Consider the following 22625-nt stretch of genomic DNA (forward strand, 5'->3'; position numbering starts at 1 on the left):
AGAAACACCTTTTGAGCCATGCTTTCTCCTTTCTTCCTTATTCTATCCATTGCTTTTCAGCCACTGTGTAAAACCATCACATTCTGGTCTTTGCTTTCACTGTGTTGTGAATTCTTTCTTCTTCTTCTTCTTCTTCTTCTTCTTCTTCTTCTTCTTCTTCTTCTTCTTCTTCTTCTTCTTCTTCTTCTTCTTCTTCTTCTTTACATTTGGGAAACTCCTTACTTCCCAAGATACAGCAAAATCACAAGATCTCTGAAACTATCTGTTCAAGAAACATTCACTTGTTCCTGTATATCTAGAGGCATCGTAAGTATGTATTCACTTCTGGAGGCCCTATTCCTTTAGGACAGAGATAATCATTTAGTCATCATCATAAAAAGTCATAAGAGAAACTCCATGGCTGTTTAATGTGTTAAATAAACATGAGTCTTATAAATCAGTGACTGTTTCATATCACATGACCTTACCTTAGACTTTTTATATGCTTCTGTTTTTCTGCAGTTTTTGCTGGTACTTTTTTGTTGTTGTTGCATACTTCGGATTGCTTCTGCAACTACAAGATCAAATAACTAAGTCAAAAATTTGCTGACATTATTAAAATGAGGATTTTCTCATAGCTTAAAAACTTTTAAATATCGAGGATGCTAGGCATCACCTTTGAAAATGTATCATTATTTATAAAACAGATCCCACAGGGGCAACTGAACAGCTGCTGAAAGATTTGGCACACTGCGATGCCAGCCTGAATTTAATGACCTACATGTGAAGAGCTCCATATCCAATTACTAATCCTTGCTCAGCTACTCTCTGCCCTGATATGGAGGCAGCTGAAAAAAGATGTCCTACCAACAGATCATAACTGGATCCAGCTTTCATGCCAATGCTCAGTTAAGAGAAATCTTTTATTTTTGAGAGAGCCACAGGAGAATCCTGGCTCACATCCCAAATAAAACCAGAGATTTTAAAGACAGACTTTGGTTTTGCCACTAAATTCAGAGACGTTTCAGTACATGTAAGATCATGTAACCATGTTCAAAGGTCAAGCATCAAGTAAAATATACATCATGGTTCTTTCAATATTGAAAGGGCAGACTTCTATTCAAAGATTTGAAAATAGTTTATTTCCAAATTCTATAATAGTCATCAATCAAAAAGGCCAAATTAAAAAAAATAGTCAGTCTACACACTGCTTAATTTCCCCCCCCTCGGTTGGTCTATATTTAACAAAAAGATTATATAAGGTCAAGTATTACAAACGATGAAATATCACGTGTTTTGCAAATTAGCATAGGAAAACCTCAAAAGAATGGAGTGTAAAGTGTATGTTTTTACTAAGGTTATAAAAAAAAAAACCTTCAATTCTTAACGTCAATGCATTTTTATTAAGAACTTCACTTTAAGTTTTTTCCACTTATGAAAAACCATGGTCTGGTAACCTTTACCTACATAAATTAGAAATCATTTGGGCAATAGATCACCCTCTCAACACCGAGAAAATAAAAGCATTTCGTCTGTTTCGTATTTTGATTTCTGTAAGTGGGGCTCTACTCCACTCGCGACCCGAGCTGAAACATGAACAAACGCCTGTGAGTACAAATCAATTCCTGCCAGGGAAGCACACCTCGTGGTAGCTACTACGTTCTCCAACTAAAGCCAGGTCTCGACCCCGCCCCCTACAGGCCCCGCCTCCTCCCCCAACGTGTTTGTAATTGGCGCGGTTCGATGACGTCAGCCGCAAGTGCCGTAACCAGGCGCGCAACCACCGCCTCTGGGAGTTGAAGTTTCTGGCGGAGGACTGACGCGTGGAGCGGTGGGCACATCGGAAAGGCGTTCTGACCGAACCCCGGCGTTCCCCATCGGCCCCGCGGCCTGGTAAATATGGCACTGCGACTGCTGCGCGGCTACGCTTTGGTACCCTCGCGGATGCTAAGGGAACGCGAGCCGCGCTTCCCTCCGCGGCAAGCACGGCTTCCGGGGGAGAGGGCCATAGCCCGGGAAGTAATCGCCTGCTCTCCGAGGACGTGACGTCAGGCGGCGCGTCCCCCCCGCCCCACGGCCCTCCTTGCAGCGGTCTGATTGGTCAGCTGCGTTGGGTCGCGCGGCGAGGGCGGGGCGGGCGCGCGGGCCTGTGTCTGCGCGTGCGCGGGCCCTGGGCCGCGCGGGTCTCTCGGCTTTCTGTTCGTGGGGGTCTGTACCGGAAGTGTGACAGGAAGCGACATGTGGAGCCGGCGGCCCGCCCGTCGCAGGGCTGCGTTGTTGTTGGAGGGCGGGCAAGGCGCTCTCCCCGCCTCTGCTGGGTTCCCGTCCCTGGGCCTGATGTGCCCGGCGGTCGGGTGCGGGGAGTCGAGGGGCGGTTGCTGCAGACGCGGCTGAGCCGAGGATGAGGTTAAGATCCACGAGCTGGTAGATGTCCCTGGAATACATTGTGTTTAAAATGCGGCTATCTGTCCGGGGGTGTAAAGAGATCGTAGGAGATTATTCACTTAAAAAAGAACACGAACAAAACCGCCCGGAACTGTCTTCTAAGGTTCCTCCCAAGCCGGCACTCTGGTCTAAGGGATCTGACAAATGAACAAAGGGCTGTTTTTACTGCGGAACTGACCAACACGTTTAAAAAAAAACAAACAAAAACAACTGTTACTGGCAGGTCATTAATTCTGCTCTGCAGTTACTGCGACTCGGCAGTTCCCGAAAAGAAAACTTGAAAACCACCAAGGCTGTTTTGTTTTGATTCGGCACGGTAACAGCTGAGGGTTTTGTCTTCGATGATGTGTGGTCTCCCCACACCAAATACTCTTAGTCATCATTGTTCAGTTTTATATTCCCATCTGATACCCTATATCTATGAATTAGCCATCCATTTTTAAAAATTGTGCTGCAGTAAAATTCCACGCTTATGTTCTATACTTTCTGTAAAATGTCCTTAATTACTTGCTTGACTTGGCTTAGTGAATGAAAACACACTGTGAGCATCACTGCCGGTCAGGGAGGAGCCCCAGGCACTGCCACAGAGACGTCCTAACCCAAACTAAAAACAGTATGCTCAAAAGTGCCGTGTTTTGCATAACAGGTAATGCAGCAAATTCGTACACAATGAATTTATTGTATGGTAGACAGTCGGAGCGGAAGCTGTCTAGCCAAAATAAGATAGCCAGCTAGTATTTTATCTGCATTTCATGTATAGGTGTTTCAGTACGTCTGTCTGGCTTATTTAATTAAAGCTTAGGAAACTCACCCAGCACAGTGTTTCGAGAATCGATTTAAAAAAAATTAGGTCTAGTTCATGTTTCCTTATTTTTGATAGGCTGTTCAAAAATGTCACTATTCTGCGATAGGTCAAATTAAATCTAACTTGAGACATTTTAGATGTGAAAGACAAAGGCTCCCCCTGGTGGAGGTGAATTATAGAACATGCTTTTGTAATCCTCACAGAATAGCTCAACACTTCAGGTTTTTGAACCACGTAGAGAACTACTGAAAAACATTGCCATGGATAAGCAGAAATGGAAAATTTGTTTCATAAAATGTTTTCCTGTGAATTTTAGTTTTTCTTTTAAGTTTTCATATTTAATGAGTCTTGCTTTTTCCATTATCCCTCGCTTTTCTGTTATCTCTATACATTTCTGAGTTTAATGCCTTCAGAGCCGTCTGTCAACAGTGTGCAATCAGCACGGTCCCTTCAGAACCCCCACCTCCAAGGATTTAGGTGACTGGGAAGTGTTGATGTTGGAGCTGAGTTTGAGTCATAATGCCATGATTTCATTCTTTCTCTCTCATACTCTCTGTCTCAGTCTCTTTTGGTTTGTTGAGACAGGGTTTCTCTGTGTAGCCCTGGCTATCCTGGAACTCTCTCTGTAGACCAGGCTGGCCTCAAACTCATAGAGATCCACCTGTCTTTGCCTCTCCAAGAGCTGGGATTAAAGGTGTGAGCCACCACCGCCCAGCTCATTTGTCTCTTTAATCAGCCAAGTATTTTGAGTATATTCTGTCTGCTAGATTTGTTTGAGATGCCTTGTTTCATAGGAATTATTTAATAACTTTTAAATTCAAATAAATCCAATCTCATGGTGACTTCTTTTTAAAGTAAATCTAATACAGTCCATTCTGGTGAGATTGAGATTTTGTTAGGTGATGCATTCTTTATCAAACTCAGGAGGATTTAGTAACTGTTTGGTATTACTCTTATTTCCTTTTCAAGTGATTGAAATGCCATATCTATTCACTCAGTTATCCTAAGTATGAAATAAGAATCAATTAAATCTCAACTAATGTAACACTGTACTGTCAAAGAACATGAGAATCATATAATAAAATTACTGTTTAAATTATGTTCTGCAAAGGTTTTGTTCTCTCATTATTACGTTATGGAAGATTGTTTTCTCTTCTTCTCTTTCAACTCCTCCTCCTCTTTTTTTTTTTTTTTTTTTTTTTTTTTGCTTAGATTGTAGCCTCTCTGTAGACTTATTAGCTAGCTGTATTAAAAAAAAAAATCTCTGAATGTTCCTTAAGGCCATAGACTGCTTAGTAGATCACGCTTAGTCTTTGGCAGGGATCAATAGGAAGCACTTTCCAGCTTTGTTGTTAATACTCCTGAAGAGTAAAGACATTGCAGTGTGTTTAGCCTCCCTCTAAGCAGCAAGTTCAGTTCTAGCTAATATGGATCCAGAGGCATGTTTAGGTTTAAATGAAGATTTATTTCAGCCAACCCTAAGAATTTCACAAACTGATTACAGAATCAACTTTTACATTTTCTTTAGCCATAACTAAAGTGTTTCCAGATATACAATGACTTTACTAGAGAAAGAAACTTATGTCATTCAAGGTATAAAATATAGATATCCATGAACAAAAGTTGAAGATGAATGTGTACTTTTTAAAAATAATTTGATGTAATAGGAATATTAGTATTTGTTTTGATACTTATGTAAAATATAGCCATTTCCTCTTATCAATAAGTAGTTTTGGAAATAGCTTTTTTACTGGCTTATATGTAACTGACCTTATAGAGTTATTATATATTAGTTATTAGAGGAACCATATTTATTTACTCTTTTCGCTGACACTCAAGTAAATTCTGGCTTTTCACAGTTAAAAATAATGCTAGAATGAACACAAATTTTAGTGTACATTTCTGACTCAGGAATTTATTTTAAGAAAATAAATTACTAGGTCAGCACGTGTCCTTGTTTGATTTTCTGTTGCTGTGATAAAACACTCTGACCAAAAGCTAAAGGAAGGGTGTTTCTGCCTTATGCCTCTAGACCACGGTTCCTCACTGAGGGAAGTCATGGCAGGATCTCAAGCAGAAACCGTGGCGTATGCTGCATGGCAGCTTGCTCCATTGCTCATGTTAGTGAACATCCTCATACGGCTCAGGACCATTTGCCTAGGGATGGCACTGCCCACAGTGGGCTGGGCCCTTCCACATCAATCAGCAGATATGGCCACAGACCAATATCATCTAGGCAGTCCCGCCACTGAGCCTTCCTCAAATAACCCCGGGTTATGTCGTCTTGACTGTAGGACAGTATCAGTGTATGACAACTCTCAAAACGTAACTTGCCTTCTGGGAAAACTGTATGATGCCCCTCTGTTGTATATGTAAACAGCAGTCCTTTACCGGTACTGTCAACGAATGTATTTAATCCATGTTAACTGATAAAGATCTTTGCCAATAAATGGAATTTAACTATCTAAATCTGTATTTTTATTACTGATAGAGTTTAACATGCGTTGGCATCTTTTGGCCATTTGGATTATTTTGCTTTGTGTTTATAAATTATCTATTCATATAAACAATGTTGTTTTCCAGTTGTTCAGAAACAACAAATATGTCCTCTGAAGTGCTGCCGGCATCTCTTGAGACTCCTAACGTGGAAAGAAAGCCAGGCGTGGGTGAAGGTGAAGAGGACGGACAGAAGCCAAGATTAGATGCAGGGACTGGGCCACTATCTAAACGCCAGATGAAGAAGCTGCTGAAGCAAAAGCAATGGGAGGAGCAGCGAGAGCTGCGCAAGTGCGTACTTCCGCGCATGCTACTGCGCATGCCACTTCTCATTGGGAAACGGAAAGCCGGGTCCTGTCAATAGTCGTCTTCATTGAAACTGGAGTTGTGAAAAAATAAGGTTACGCATGTTACTAGCTAACACCGAGTTGTTGCTGTTAAAACCACACATGCTTCGATTTTGTGACGTTTCTTGCAATACTGATGTTAGGCTCGGCACCTTTTCTCCCCTAAAACTGCCTGCCTGTCAGGACACCTGTTGGAACAGCTGAGCCAGGGAGCGGGTGTCTGTGTCCTAGATACGGGATAAAACAACAACACAGGAAGGTCAAACATGGGCCTGACGTGGGTATGGCTGAAACAGGTTTCCATGAGAGCATTTAGGCCAGAGCCATTGTCTAATGTCAAAACTAATAAGAGATTAGAACAACATTGGGCTTTTATTTTTGTGCTTTTAGTAAATTTAGTGAAATTTTCTTTTTAGTATTCCCAATTATTATTGAACTAGAAAATCATTTAGGGGTGAGTTATGAAAGTAAAATTCTTCATAACTCTTGTTTTTCTTAGGCATAGTATAGTTCCAGTAATGAAACTATTGAATAATATATTCAGTTACTCATTAAAGAAAGCTTTATACTATCTTTGCAAAGTCACTGTCTCCGTGTGTAAAGTTACTGCATGGAGTAATAAAGCTGCTTCTCTCTGACCTTTTCTCCCCAGAGGAGAGGATGTCTCATAGAACTTGACCGTTTACAAACACAGCTGCTTTTTGTTTAATTAGAAGTCTTGTGAACGTCTAAATACACAAATAACAAAAACATCGTTTTGTTTACTAATTTTAGGGAAAAACGGAAAGAAAAGCGCAAGAGAAAGAAATTAGAGCGGCAGTGTCAGCTGGAGTCCGGCTCGGACGGGAGTGACAGGAAGCGCATCCGAAGACAGGCTGTTCAGAGCAGCCTGCGCCTCATCATCGACTGCAGTTTCGATGATTTGATGGTGCTAAAGGTATCCCGAGGTCCCTGTATGTGAACTAGGTTAAATCACTTATTCTCGTGTGTAATGTTATAGACAGTATTTATGTATTAAACTACATCTTAAGTTTTTCAAAATCTCTTACTCCTAAATTAAGTGCTTTTATATGTATATGCATATTTATGTTTATGCTTATATATACATAGGTAGACATTTACCCATAATTAGATAGTAAAACTTCATAAGTTATAAGTAAAACTTCATTAGTTATAAAAATCTATAGTTACTGTGATGACATCTGTCTGTAATTCTGTCACTTGGGAAACTGAGGCAGGAGGATCTCAGAGTTTTAGGCTAGCCTAGGACATATAGCATATTTGAAGCAAGCCTGAACTACTTAGTGAAATCCTGTTTCAAAAAAGTCTGTAGCAGGCCTGGAGATATGGCTCAGCAGTTAAGAGCACTTGTTAGTCTTGCAGAGGACCCAGGTTTGGTTCCCAGCACCCATGTGGTGGCTCACAACCTTGTGGAACTTCAGTTTCAGGGCATCTGACCCCCTCTTCTGGCCTCCAGAGGCACTGCGTGTACATGGCGCACAGACGTATTAGCCAAGTGCAAACACTCACAAATTTTGTTTTAAATCTTGCATTTTCCCAGTACCACTGGGGTAAAGTGTGGAAATAGCATGATTCTAAAAAGAAGGTTTTGTTTTTCTTGTCTGTTAAGACAGCGTCAAGTGGCATTTTGAATAGATAGAAACTTTAAAGGACAGAAGGATAGGTGAATTATGGAGCATTAACTTTACAGGTAGAAATTTTGTCAGTGTGTAGGAAAATCAAATGAAAACTATCACAATCGCCTTTATTTATTGTTGTTTTTTAAATTGTGCTGTTTTATAGGATATTAAGAAACTTCATAAGCAGATTCAACGATGTTATGCAGAAAATCGACGTGCATCACATCCTGTACAGGTGTGTATGGAGAATTAAAGAAAACTTAGGGTTTTTTCCATCTCCCATGATAAAAGGCTTGGATTGTTGCAGTTGCCCTTGCCTGGGAGTCGTAGAGGTTTTTTGTATCATACTTATCTGATCAGTTTTTTCTACAAAAATACTTTGAACATGAATCAGCAGTCTTGTACATTTTCAGGGTCTGTTCACTCAGGATTTCATGTATTCACACCAGTCTCTCAGCTTTTGATGCCTTCCAGCATGGGAAGTGGGGAGGGGAGGGAGGCTGCCCTGTACTGATGTGTGCAGCAGGGCCTCTTAGCTGTGTGTGTTTTCCATTTCCTTTGGAGCCGTTGACAGTTCCGAGGAGGGTTCCGTAAACTTAGGTGAGAGTGATTGGGAGACTTGTTGACTGCTGCGGTAGTCACAGAGCCGCGAAGAGCCAAGGACTTCCCGGTGTGCTGTGTGTGGCTGTGTGGTTTACCACGTGGGAGCAGTATGGACTGCGTTTTTGTACAGTTCTCTACCTACCTCAGTGCCAGTCGTTACATCTTTTTTTCCCTTCACAAGACCCTCAGCACCCTTGAGTCAGCTGTCAAGTGGGTGTCAGGGAAGGCTCTGCAGCAGCAAAAGTAACCGCAGTAAGAGTGGCAGCAGCACTTCCCCGGGGAGGTGGATGAGAACTGACTCAGGGCAGGGAGTGTGCAGGATGATGTGGGAGGAACATGTGCGTGGGCTGCCTCGGCCAGGGGTTCATACCTGTCCTTTCTACCGCCCGTTTCAGGGTGCTCGGGGTTGAGCACAGTTCTTTTTTTCTAAATCCGTGAAAACTATTTTGTCTTTCACTGGTGATCAATGAGTGGTGAGGGAAGTAAAATACTGAACTAAACTGATGATTTTCCTCTTTTTCTCTGCTTACCAATTGCTCATCAGTTTTATTTGACAAGCCATGGAGGTCAACTGAAAAAGAACATGAATGAAAATGACAAAGGATGGGTCAACTGGAAGGTAGGGACCATCCACTCCCATGTCATTTCATGACCTCTGAGCTCCTGGAAGGCCTCTTGGTTTCCCTAATCTCAAGAATGGTGTGCTGCGAACCTGGTGTCATTACAGCCATTTCTGAAGTCACACAGGGGAGGAGCTAAGGAAGAGAGTGGGATGTCTGCTCGTCTATGTTCACTCTCTTAAGTACTGTCTGCTATTTTAGAGCCACTTCTTATAAAAGAACTACCTAAAAGCCTCACTCTAAAACTTGAAAGTGTCTCTACATCTAAATCCGTGCTGTCCACTGTGTGACCAGTAGCCAAACTTGGCTGTAAACTCCTGAGATGTGAAAATCTGGATCGTGAGTTGACATGTGCTATAAATGTGAGATACGTGCTGAATTGGGGGATATAACATGGGCATGTTATGTTAAAATACATTGAAGTTAATTTGCCTATTTTTATTTTTTTAGCGTGGCTTCTAGCAGATTCAGATTTTATCTGTGATGTATACTTTCCCTGTTTTAGGTGTTTGTAAAGATGTGGCACCAGTGTGGCCAGCTGGCTGGGTGCTCTTCTGTTCAGGAGTGCTGCGTTATGTCCGTCCATGTTTGCTTACTGTTTGTTTTCAGCTCTTACAGTCTCCAGCTTCCCCCACTAGCACCTACTAATCTAAAGGCTGCATTCATTAAAAGCCTGTGATACAGACATTTGCAAGAGGACCATCCTTAGCAAGTCTTTGATATTCATGTCTCTTTTTCTAAGAACTAACGAATACATTAGACAAGCATATTTTCTAGTTTGTGTCCTGCTAAGCTTATTATTTACACCCTCACTTTTTTAGAGAAATATGGATTCAGTGGCTTCTAGTAATTCAGATACCCCTTGAGGCCACTGTGAAGTATGGAGTCAGGTTTATAGCATACTGCTTTATAGAAAAGTGGCATACAATTTAAGTGTCTGCTTCACTTGATTTTCTTTAAAATTATTGTATGAAAGTCAGGGTCTGGTGATATCGTTCAGGCAATTAATGTGACTTGAAAAATCTGTACTACCAGCTCTTACTCAGTCTTGTATCTGAACTGACAGTTTTGGTCAAGAAGCTTTCAAGTTTGTCTCCTGATAGAAACAGACACATTCAATGAATTAAATTGACAAGCAGTTTCCTTTTGATGATTCGAATAGGAGATGTAATTGGAAAAGGCATTTCTTATCTGGAAAACAGTGTGATCAAGAAGGCAGGAAAAATGTGTTTTTCTTTTTTCTTTTTGGACACAGATAAAATGAGAAAGATAGGCTAGTGCCATATTCAGGAAAGAGTTTCTAAGTTAAGGAGTTTGAACCTCCAGGACAGGCCTGAATAATAACAAGTGAGATTTTTAGAAAGTTAGTTTGCGCTCAATGTGTGGATTAGATTAGGGACTGAGGCCCCCAACCAAGGAAACAAGGTCAGTAGATATGTCAGTGACTGAGTTACGATGTAAGGAATTGGTTATGGATTTTAAATGCTATTCTAGCAATAGCCTCTCAGGCTTTATTTCAGATGCTTTTGGGCAGGTTTCTTTTGGGAAAAGAGGATAATCATTTTTAGCCAGCTTTCACAGTATCCTGCCAGTTAATATACTCATTCTCCTTCTGTTTTTTAAAGGATATCCACATCAAATCAGAGCACTATAGTGAACTCATAAAGAAAGAAGAGCTGGTTTATCTGACGTCAGACTCTCCTAATGTACTGAAGGACTTAGATGAGTCAAAGGCCTATGTGATTGGAGGGTTAGTGGACCACAACCATCACAAGGTACTGTGCTTTGCTCCTACCTAAATCTATGTTTCAGATAGTGACAAAGTCCTCATGACGAATGGTCCTTCTTGAGCACCTGTTACTGTTGTGTGACCTAAGCTAAGCAAAGGACTTCACATTAGCTTACTTGACCTTTTCTGCAGCTCAGGGAGATCAGTGCAGTTATTTTCTACATTTCACAGTTGCAGGATTTGAGGAACAAAGAAATTAAGCCTAAATTCAATCATGGTAGGTAGCAAAGCAGACTCTTGGACATGACCATATTGCTGCAGAGTCTGCATATTTAAGCTGTGCTGTGTTGCTAGGGGCTCTGATACTAATGAATTGCTAAGCCATTGAAGTTTATACCAATTTTTAAAAAATTTTTATTTTTATTTTATGTATTTAAGTGTTTTTGCCTGCATATATGTCTGCACCATGTGCTTGCCTGATGCCCTTGAAGGTCAGAAAATGGTATCAGAACCCCCAGGACTGGAGTTTTGAACAGTTGTGAGCCACCACATGAGTGCTGGAAAATGAACCCAGTCCTCTAGGAGAGCAGTGCTTTTAACTACTGGATCACCTCTCCAGCTCTATATTAGTTTGTAAATATATGATTTCTCAAATTATTTTTCTCTCTTATTTTTTTTTCATCTCATGTCTTTATAAAAAGTTACAGAACTCCTCTTTCTGAAGAGAATATTATGTACTTTGCAACATACTGAATTCATCCTATTTTTCTGAGGAAAAGGCATTTTTTCTAAAAATTATTGTCAGCACAATATATGAAGGAATTGCATATTCTTCAGCAACAGTGTGTACATAGAATTTCTGCCATGTCACAGGCGATCTGTGGAGTACCAAGGTGTAATACGACAGAGAAATTGGATTGGATTTTTTTTTAATTGTAATCTTGAAGTTGCCAGGTGTGGCTAGCCATTGGATGAGCAACTCTAGAACATCGAAGGGACCTTGTCTTCAACTTTTCTGTTGTTCTCAGTGGAGAATTCTAGCTTATAATTTATGCATGAACAGGTTCTCTGCTCAGGAACTCTAATAGTTTTCTCCAAAAGCCCCTGGCTCCTTTCATCTCCCCCCGGCCCCCATATGCTAAGTACTTGTTGAGAGATTCAGCTTACACTTCCTGCATGGCCTTTTGGGATTTTTCATCTAGGATAGACATACACTTAAAGTATTTTAAGTTTGAGAAAATATAAAATTCCTATCGCACTGTTTTTTAGTTGATGGAAAGGAAAAATAAAATATAAGGACAGCTGAAATACTTCTCACTCAGGATTTCATTTTATTTTATGTTTGTGCCTCGGGGTATGACTGAAACCGAGTGTCCTTTGTATATTTCACTCACAGAAAGAGTGATAGTGTTTCTTTCTGAATTCAGTTGGAAAGTTTAACACTGTGAGAAAGGGGGTTGGGGATGGGAAAGAGAATAATTAGAAAACAGATTCCGTCCCTTGTTCTGCCATTGAGAGGCTTCTTAACTGCTGGGAATGCACTGTCTTCTTCACCTCTGGACAGTGAGGTGGTTATACAAGAGCTGGGAGTTCTCTCACTGCCAGGACTTAAATGTCCACGCTCTTGAGATAGTTTTCTCCACTGAAGTCCTTTCTGAAAAAGGCCTACCCTCTCATAGACTGTGTACATCTAAGTCCAGTGTCTTTATTCTCAGGGACTCACATTTAGACAAGCATCCACTTATGGAATTGAACATGCACAGCTCCCTCTTGCAGATTTCGTGAAGATGAACAGTCGAAAAGTCCTGGCAGTTAACCATGGTAAGCTACTGAAGGGTGTGCCTGAGTGGACACTCTGAAAGAGACAGTACAGTTCAGATTTGGACGAATAGAAAAGAGGAGTCATTTGTTTATTAGAAATAAGAGTGAGTGCTTCAGAAACTTTTAAAAATCTACAAAAGCATAAAAGCAACTAGCTAGCCAGGCAGCGGTGGTACACGTGCCTATAATCCCAGCACTGGGGAAGCAGAGCCAAGCGGATCTCTGTGAGTTCGAGGCCAGCCTGGTCTACAGAGTGAGATCCAGGACATGCACCGAAACTACATGGAGAAACCCTGTCTCGGAAAAAAAAAAAAAAATTTTGAGACATAGTTTTACTATGTAGATCAGACTGGCATTGAACTCAGAGAAATCCACCTGCCTCTGCTTCCATCCTGAATGTTAGGATAAAAGGCATGTGCCACCAAGCCACCCAGCTTTAATTTTTTTTTTAAAGATTTACTTTTGTTCTTTGTGTATGAATGTTTTGCCTACATGTGTATATATGCTCCAAGTACATGTATGGTGCCTGTGAAGCCCAGAAGAGGGAATTGGACCACCTGGAACTGGAGTTATATAGGCAGTTGTAAGCAGTTCTGGGGGTATTAGGAACTGAACCCCAGTCCTCTGTAAGAGCAACCAGTGCTCTTAACCACTGAACAATCTCTCTAGCCCTTTTATTTAATTTTTTAAAGGGACAATTTTAACCATACACAATAATTTATGTAATCCTAAATACTTTTGATATAACAGGCTTTATGGGATTAGAGAAGTGAATTTACTTTTCCAGTGAACAAATTTCTTTGAAAACCTTTGATACCTAGTGGAAATGACTTTTCTATGAAGTTATCTAGAAAGCCCTCCCACAGTGTGGTGAACCTAGGGACAGTATGGCTTCCTTCCTACTACTGTGAAAGCAAAGGCAGATGGTAGGCAGAAGCTTTCTTGGATGGTTCTCTTAGGGGAGATGAAGAAATGCAGCTGAATGCTAGCCTCTGTGTCCTAGTTGTTAGTGCCTGAGAGATGAGGTGGCACTGATGGGGATAGGGTGGGACCTCAGAAGATCCTCTCCTGATTATGAGTGACAACCGATGCTAGTGAGTTTCTGGGGTTGAAGAACTGGCTGAGGAAAAACTGGGAAGAACAAAGACTGGAGAGCCATGGGGCAGTTGGTCCCTGAGAGCCAAAAGGCAGAGGAGGTAAGAACTTTACAGTAGTTAGGGCAAATCAGCACCCAGCACAAGGGTCACATTAAGACAGCTGAGTAAGGAGTGTCTGCCATTTGTCCTTGTTGCAGTGTTTGAAATTATCCTGGAGTTCTTGGAAACGAGAGACTGGCAAGAGGCATTTTTTACCATCTTACCCCAACGGAAAGGAGCTGTTCCTGCACATAAAGCCTGTGAAAGCTCTCCTCAGGACCAGCAGCCCCAGCCAGAAGGGTGGGACAGTTCCAACGAGGGAGAGCACTGCAGGAATCACCCTGGCTCACCACAGAAAGAAGAGCAGGGCCCGCAGAGCAGCCCGGTGTCCTCAGTGAGCCCTGTCCCACAGTGACCAGCCTCCCCAGCTGTCCTTCCACTGAGGGAGAGTCTAGAGAGTGTGGCGCCTCACGGAACACGAGACTGCAAGAACACTGATCTTTCTCTCAACCCTGTTGTGGAATTTAGAGTTAAATGATAATGAAAAACCTTTTAAGCACCAAGAAAGGATTGTTTGGTTTTGTGTAAGAAGACTTAAAAGTATGATTTCAAAGTTGTTTGAAGCCTCAGATCAGAGTCATGGAGAATGTTCCCCATACTATGCCTTCCTTCTGCTCATTCACTGGAGTGTATGCTTCAGAGTGTGCCTTCTGATTTAGCGTGGGTCTTCTCTGTTCCTCTCAGTGTCTTTTTGGTGCGATCCTATTGTTGGAGCAGATGTGTGTGTGTCATTGGCATGTTGGACTTGGGAGGCTGTTCTTCTGTCTGTAGCTTGTGTTCAGTGTAGTTCTTTTGAAGAACTACATTAATTCTAGAAGGAATACCAGTTGTTTGCAGGGCTCAGGAATTCATCCCTTTGGACAGTGGGGCCATTCCTGCGTCTCCCTTGTGATGCCTTCTCATACTTTTGAAATAATCACAAGGATAATCTTAAATTCCTTAGGGACAATAGTTAATTCAATTACAAAATGAAATTTTTGCTGCCTAGATTATTTTACAATGTTATTTTTAAAGAATCAATTCGTCTTTACCCCAGTTTAAAGCAAAGAAAAAAAACCTGTCCTTTCTATATGTTTTTCATATATATAACATATTTCTATATATGTTAGCTTTTAATGTGAATATTGTGCATCTGCCTCCGACTGTAATATCCCAACTAATGTAAATGTGTGTTTCTGTAAATAACATAGGCATGTAGGAAAATGTGCATGTAATAATGTGTATACCTGCCCACATTTTAGTCCAGTTACAGGACTGATATGTATTGTTTGTGGAATGGTTGTGTTGAATGCACTAATACCCAAGTCCAAAATCCAGCAGTAGTTGGAAACTGACCAAGGAAGAGGGAGCAGAAGGGAGCTGTTCACCGTCTGCGTGGCAATCACAGAGAAGTACATTCAGCCCCAACGCCCTCGGCACAAGGGCAGTGGGTCTCCAGGAGCCCCACAGAACTGCGACAAAATCAGTTTCCGGTCTTCTCTGTTTATTGTGTAATGTGTACGTGTGCTGGCATCACACTCAGATGGAAGCTTGTTTAGACGAGTATTGATATTGACTGTCTGTTACTTTATTCTTGGTTGCCTGTTATAGCGAGTTCTTTGGAAGTTCTGAAAGAATAAAGGTCGTGTTGTTACTGTACTGGCCCAGGTTTTGTGAGGTGTCCCCTTAGGCCCGGGTTTGAGCACTCGGTCTCCAGCTGGTGGCACCGTGTTGGAGGGTGTGGGAACTTTAGGAGGTGAGCCTGCTGGAAGAAACACGTCACTGGGGTGGGCTGTGAGGCTCTATAGGCACTTGTCCTTTTTATTCTCTGTCCTTTGTGCAGATAAAATGTGGTCACTGCTTCCTGACTGCCAGGCCGCCTAGGCCTGCTGCCTGGCCTGCCCTTCCCTGGCCTGTTGTCCGGCAGCCACAGAAACATAACTGATACAGCGCCTCCCACTTGAATTAGTGTATATGGAATGGGGCCCTGTTGAATTATGAAAGTGAAGGAAAGTATTTCAGTTACCACATAGTTTCATTCTCATTAATCGCAAAAGCTCTGTATTGGTTTCCTGGGTGTGCTGTACGAAATCACCACAGACGGAGTGGGCTAAAATAACCACAACTTCTTTCCTACAGCTTCCGAGGCTGCAGGTTCAGAGTCAAGCGTGAGAGGGCCACACTCCTCCTAGCATCGTACAGCACCTGCACACACGCGGCACACATACACACATTTAAAAGAGCTTGGCGTCCGTCTTTCGGCTGTCGGCCAGAAGACAATGACCACTACTCATCTTCAAAGAATTTGGGAGTTATTTAAAGATTGGCTATAAAAATAATACTTAAAGACCTTTTTAAAAAATCTTAATGTGTCCTTTTCTTTCAACTTTTTTGTACAGCAACAGGTAAGCAATAAAAGAAGAAAAGAATAGGAAGAGAGGTCTTGAATTCATGGGCACAGGGGCCTAAAGTAGTCAGTGAGTGAGCCCATGGAGACATTTGTCCCTTTCCCCAGCTCACTGGGAGGCATGTGCAGTAGCGTGACATATTCCCAAGAGTTGGGATGCTGGGAAGATTAGGGAACCAGATGAGGTTTAAGCCTGGGTTTTCATTGTGAAACTGCCCATGCTACCAAACTCAGTGTCCTTATTTAAAATGTGACTGTTAGCACATTTATCCCACAGGGATGAACCAACGATCGCCTGTGAAGTAAGCAATGATGTCGTGGTGATGCCTTCTCACCCTGGTTTTCCTCTGTCTGCATCTCCCTCATTCCTCCTCTTCTCCCCTGACCTCGCCTGCTCTAAAATAGCGATCACCAGCTGCAGGGTCGCTCCTTTGGAGTGCAAGCCTTGGCATGATTTTGAAAATGGACTTGTTGCCAGAATAAATAAATATTTACAGGGAAAAAAATATGTATCATTTAGGGAAGCCTTTATTAAAACAGTAAAAACAATGCTAACATAAAACAAAATCGTGAAAGATCAAATCTATGTCCTGTCTGCAAATATAAATGCTCATGCTTCAAAACGCCTCAGATTGGATAAAAATGTGACTATATCCACTTTTAAAATAGTAATAATAAAATTTAAAGACAAGGAAAAGGACATACCAAGCTAAAAAAAAAAGACAAGTTAAAGTCTTCACAGTTGATAAATGCTAGCACTTTCCAAGCGGCGTGGGAAAGAGGATGTTCTAATGAAGGGGCAGTCTTAGTCTCCCGTCACAACCAGAGCTCCTCCACGTCACAGCACACACTGAGAGACAGCTTTGAGGATCAGATGAAATAGAAACACATGTGTAAGGAAATTTAAATCATGTTCCCTGCACCATGACAGTGCAGATGCATGAACGGTAAGTATGTGGGCACTGTATATGGGACACTGTATAATTAATAACAGGTGTATCTAGATCAAGATCCATATGTTGAAAATAAAAACAAATTTTGTTTTCCATCATCTGTGGAACATTTCTAAAAGAGATAGTGGACTATCAAGGAAAATAAAAACTTAAGCCCTACAGGCAGGTTCTCTGTAACAAAGCAAAGTAGAAAACAAAACATGGAGTCTGAAGAAACAGATCAGTGGGTAAAAGTGCTAGTCATGCAAGCATGAGTATCTGAGTTCAAATCCCCAGAACCCACATAAAAAGCAAGACACATTAGTATGAACACCTATAATCCTAGTGTTCCTACTGAGAGAAGGGAAATGGATATGGAGTCCCCAGGAACTTGTAGAGCAGCTAGCCTGTCATACAAAGGGGAAAATCAACAAAGAGACCTGTCTCATAAAAGTAGAATAGGAGTAATACTCAAAGTTATCCTTTGACCTCTACATCTGCATAATGTGCCTGCAGAATGTGCATACATGAATGCACACACATACACATGTTGTACACACAAGTACATGCACGTGTGCATGCACATGCAGACACATACAGAAAACTTGAGATAAGAGAAAAGCCTCATTACCTGTAAAAAAATAAAGCTAAGCAACTGGAAAGGATATGCAATCTGAAAGTAAGCACTATCCCATGGAGCCATCTTCCCAGACCCCAGTGACCTGATCTTTATTAGTCTGGAGAACAGGCCTAGTGTGATCATGAGAGTCTTTAAACTAAAAGAAACAGGCCAAAGAGTGTCGTACTGATTTGTTATAAGAAGTGAACAATTTGGTTAGCTATTGTTCCCTTTCAATATGGAAGAGAACCACAAATGAAGGAGAATGGATCACCTGTAGAAGACAAAAAACAGACTTCCCAGAGCCTCCCAAAGGAAAATGACTTCGTTTCCATTTTAGCCCATTCCACATCTCTGCCTCCAGAACTGTAATAGAATAAAATTGTGTGGCATTAAGTTGCTAAGTTTATAATACTTTGTTACAGCAACAGTGGAAAATTTAGTACTTTTCTCTGGTGTAATTTTCTTCTGTCTGCTGGGTACAGTTGGCAGTGGTACCCTAGATGATCATTGAGCCACAAGGTAGAAGGATCCTGGGCCTCTCAACCAACAAGCACTGCAAAGGTGTCCACTGAGTATGAATGTAAGCCCTGAAGCACATGTTACAAACTTATATTAATAGAATAATAGCTGTAGCCCAAGAATAGTTAATTTTAAAACGCCAAAAAATTCTATATTATTAGCATTCACCATTAGCGCTGTGTGGAAATAAACTCCTTTCTGGCTCATGAATTAAGGATACTTTTTATTTTATTTTTTTCTTTTTGGAGAGATGAGAATTATTCCACATCATAGGTTGCCAAACCCGGCTCAAATGTTAAAATTCTCAAGCAAATTTTCTCCACTCTGGATTTAGATTCAGGGCTCAATTCTGATTATGGATGGCTTTCTGGTATCCGCTCTATATTAGGTACTAACACTATTAGTACAGGATAGAAAATTGCATTTAAATAAGCATAGTTCTTTTATGTGTATTAAAACTAACTACAAATAGAAATAATGTCTTCATTAATATTTATTTCTAGCGTTGTGTACATGTGTTTTTGAGACTTACATGTGCCACCATGTAGGGGACTGTTTGGTTATTTTTAAAATGATTTTTGATGTTCTGTCAGTGTGCAGCTCATCTTTGTGAAAGAACTGGCCAGTGTCCATTTCTACCTTTGGTGTGTTAAAGGATAGAGTGCCCTTTGAGGGCTGTACACTTGCACACTCCTGGCTGACATTGGTTTTGTCGATCTGCTGTCCTGAGTGTTGGACCTGAGAGGAGTCTTTGGTTTGCTGAAATATTCTGTAACAGGTGTTTTCATCTTGTTTCCTCTTATAAGCAATGGGGTCTCAGTCCCTGAAATAGAAAAACAAAAAACAAAAAACTATTAAATAAGACTATAATTGAGAAGCTGAATTTAGCTTCTGCCTTGTTTTATGAGTGAGCAGTGTGGGGTTAAAAACAAAACACATATGAAGGTTAGATGAATAAAAAACACTCAAACATCTTAACAGAATCGATTCACTTTTACCGTGTTCACCTTCAATGAGATATTTGTGCTCAGCTACATGATCTGTTTGCTTACTCTTAGCGGTGATGGTGGGGTTTAGAGTTGGTGAAGTGTGATGTTGTGAGGATGTTGGGGAAAGGACTGGACCAGTGAGATAAGGATCTGTTATCCTGACAGGTAAAATAAGAGAACAGACAAGCATCTTAGACCAATTTAACTGCACTCCACAGACCTTTCCAAAGCCCACACAGTCATTCCAAGCCAGGAGCAGGTTTGGAGATGCCAAATGTCAACTGTGGAGAAAAGTGGTGCAGTCTGGAGATTCCTGTTTAAAAGTCTATGCATCTAGGCAGGGTAAATCTATGTGTGGGCCATCAGTGAGACTCATGGGTAACTAGAACTGTCATGTAATAATTATTATTCTAGAGTGAGGAATCTGGTGGGCCATCTTAGAGCAAGGGATGGGATATGCTTTCCGATCTCAGCTACACTTACTGCTTGTTAATGTATAGAGCCACTTTGGATTTTGGTGAACTCCATGGGAAAGTAACAAGGCCACTGAAGAATTCTACTTGGTGAACCTCTCATTTCTGGTAAAGGGGAACTTGGAGAAGCAAGACAGATTTTGTATTGGAGGCCTGTAGATTTACGTGACAATTGCTCTGTAATCATTAATGCAGTTCTTGTTTTACTGCTGGGAGCTACAAATCTCCAGAGAGGCTACTCTTGTACTCTTCGAGACCAAAGTAGGTTTTCTACGACAATTGAGTCTCTCTGGTCTAAACTGCAGGCTGATACTGGGCTTCTGATTGGGGCACACTGGTTCTCAGCTGCTTCATTGGGTACCTGTTTGTGATTGCTGCAGTCATATTCTTTTCTGGTAGATTTTCTTTACGGTGAAATCATTTAGGTCCATGACAGTCAAACCAAGCAGAATTAACCAGGGAAGTCGCTGTCTCTGGATGGATCAGCAATCTTTTCCAGTGAATGAGTGTGACTGCTTGCAGCCACTACTGTCTGGCTGTGTTACTTTTCAGAGTGTTTGGTCCCAAAGAAAACTTTTCTGTCATATTTATCTTACACAAAATTGAGCAGATGTGCTTTAGAAGAGTGGGTGGGGCTCAAAGCTACTCTCAGACCTCACTGATTGTCCTTTGAAAGCCAAGATCCTTAGCACCCATGTCCCGAAGTAGTCAGTACCTACTGATTTCCTTATACCGTCTGCAATCACACAAACTGTACTTAACCTTGTGAGACAGCCTTACTGCCTTCGGATCCTTGACTTGACATTCTAAATCAATTGGAGAAAGAAAAAGAGTTTGAGAAACAGCAATAGACTATAGCATCAGCAAGCTAATGGCATCTATCTTAAACATGCTATCCCAACCTTGGTTTAAATTACTTACCAGTGACTGCTTACTGTGAGAAAATATCTAGCAGGCCTATCATAAGCTACTCACTGAATAGGAGGTCAGCTCTTACCAGGTGCTACTTTCTGATGTCACAGAAACTTAACAGTGCAGGCAGTTAGAATGTATACTTTTTAAAGTGACATTATTTTTATCATATTATTTCTGTGACTCTACATTTAACCCAACGTTTAGTTTACTTTTATTTATTTGTTTGTTTATTTATTTATTTATTTATTTATTTATTTATTTATTTATTCATTATGTGCACAGTGTTCTACCTGCATGACAGAAGAGGACAGCAGATCTCATTATAGGTGATTGAGAGCCACCATGCAGTTGCTGGGAATTGAACCCAGGACCTCTGGAAGAGCAACCAGTGCTCTTAACCTCTGAGCCATCTCTCCAGCCAGCCTAACCCACATTCTTTCAACATGCTATACATAAATATACATGTGTTTCTTTTGTTTGTTTGTTTGTTTTTCTTTTGAGACAGGGTCTTTCTATTTTAATTTATTATACGGGCTAGCTTTAAATTTTATTTTATTTTAAATTTGCAAAACCGTTGCTCCAGTCTCCTCCGTGCTGAGATTACAGATGTTTACTGCCACACCCAGCTCTGTTTCTTCTTCTGTTAAAATCGCGTGGTTTAACAAATACTGCTTCTAAAACATTGTTCAAATGGCTTAGTGATTATTTTTCTCTCTGAAACTTCCTAGGAATATATCAGTTGAAGTGATTTATTTTTATCTTCATTGATTTACATTAAAATCCATACCTATATAATACTAGCATTTACAAAATATGCATAACACTAATAATAGTTCCAGTGTCCTTTATGGTTTGCATACTTAAACTTTTTTAAAGCCCTTGTGGCTAGAAAGATGGCTCAATGTTTAGGAAACCTTACAGTTCTGGTAGAGGACCCAAGTTTGGTTCTTTTTTTTTTTTTTTTTTTTTTTTTTCTGGAGCTGAGGACCGAACCCAGGGCCTTGTGCTCACTAGGCAAGCACTCTACCACTGAGCTAAATCCCCAATCCCCCAAGTTTGGTTCTTAACACCAAGAGGCTCACAACTTCCTGTGACTTGGCTATAGGGGCATCTGATGCCCTCTTCTGGCCCCTGTGAGTATTGCACTCATACACAACACACACACACACACACACACACACACACACACACACACACACACACATAACCTTTAAAATGCCTTTTTAAAGCCTTATATTTTTCTTAGCTCTCTAGATGTCTAGTCTTACTTTGCCATTAGTGGAAAGGGAATTTTCTTCAAAGAGAAAGGTTATTTATTAGCTAAAGAATACAGCCTCTGCCGAAATGTTCTAACAGTGGAACTGAGAACAACTTTGTTATTGTGTGTGGGTAGAGTTAAGACTCAAAACCTCCGCATGACTAGCAGTTGAAAGAGAAAACGAGGAAGTGTGAAGTCGTTCTGTGCAGAGGCACCTGGGTGGCCTGTTTAATTACCTGGGGGGCTGATGTCCTTCTCTAGCTCCGGTCAGCACTTTGGGTTTGGCAGGTGTGCTTTGCATTGATTTGGCTGGGGTGGGTGTTGCAGCTGTGGATGACTTCTTGGGCTCTGCTGCTGGTTCTGCTGGGGTGTTTCTTCCTCGGCGAGTCAACAGGTTAATGTCAGAGAGCTCAGAATGAACCAAAGCGGATACCCACTCCTTTTCTGGTTGGGGGAAAGGTTGGAGAGCATGGACGTTACTATTGTCGTGTGGACGAGAAGTAAACGTTTTGTCTCTTTTTAAGTCAGTAATGGGTTTCACTGTGACATTGCCATACATTTACGTCACTTCAGCGTGTTCTTTCCCCCCTCCTTTCCCCTCCTACCTCCCCTGCCTACCTCTTGCAAGTCCATTGTGCACCATTCATGGAGACACTTGCTTCCACACACACCCCCCACACACACAAGTAATAACATATTCTTTTGTAAATGCATGCAATTTATTAAATGTCACAATCCCCCACCCATAGAAAATTGCCCCCAAGCACTTTGCAATTAAAAGTAGTCTTGAACTCTATGGCACGGTACTATTTTTCCAAAATGCTCCCCATTTTCAGAGAGTACTCCCCGG

General features: G+C 41.2%; 2 protein-coding genes across 7 annotated transcripts in view; one reads left to right on the forward strand and one right to left on the reverse strand.

Moving 5' to 3' along the window:
- Window positions 1–1711: 1711 nt before the first annotated feature.
- Trmt10a (tRNA methyltransferase 10A) lies at window positions 1712–15319 on the forward strand. Of its 6 annotated transcripts, none has more exons than XM_006970324.4 (8): window positions 1712–1872; window positions 5813–6016; window positions 6847–7009; window positions 7876–7947; window positions 8860–8934; window positions 10561–10710; window positions 12380–12485; window positions 13780–15319. In XM_006970324.4, the coding sequence occupies exons 2-8, from the start codon at window positions 5832–5834 to the stop codon at window positions 14034–14036; spliced, it is 1008 nt and encodes a 335-aa protein (XP_006970386.1). In that variant the 5' UTR covers window positions 1712–1872; window positions 5813–5831; the 3' UTR covers window positions 14037–15319. The 6 variants fall into 6 exon arrangements, with proteins under 6 accessions (XP_006970386.1, XP_015847914.1, XP_042135926.1 ...); XM_015992428.3 differs by lacking the exon at window positions 1712–1872 and adding an exon at window positions 2115–3070; XM_042279992.2 differs by lacking the exon at window positions 1712–1872 and adding an exon at window positions 2178–2403.
- A 3031-nt stretch (window positions 15320–18350) lies between these two features.
- C6H4orf17 (chromosome 6 C4orf17 homolog) overlaps window positions 18351–22625 on the reverse strand; it is a 29745-nt gene continuing 25470 nt past the window's right edge. The window contains exons 7-9 of the mRNA XM_006970323.4: window positions 22012–22219; window positions 20365–20408; window positions 18351–18963 (exon numbers count right to left, since the gene is read on the reverse strand). Coding sequence (XP_006970385.1) covers window positions 18776–18963; window positions 20365–20408; window positions 22012–22219 — 440 coding nt within the window. The 3' untranslated portion in view covers window positions 18351–18775. The remainder of the gene's footprint in view (window positions 18964–20364; window positions 20409–22011; window positions 22220–22625) is intronic.

This window comes from Peromyscus maniculatus, chromosome 6 (genome assembly GCF_049852395.1).
Source record: "Peromyscus maniculatus bairdii isolate BWxNUB_F1_BW_parent chromosome 6, HU_Pman_BW_mat_3.1, whole genome shotgun sequence".
In the NCBI taxonomy this organism is placed as follows: domain Eukaryota; kingdom Metazoa; phylum Chordata; class Mammalia; order Rodentia; family Cricetidae; genus Peromyscus; species Peromyscus maniculatus.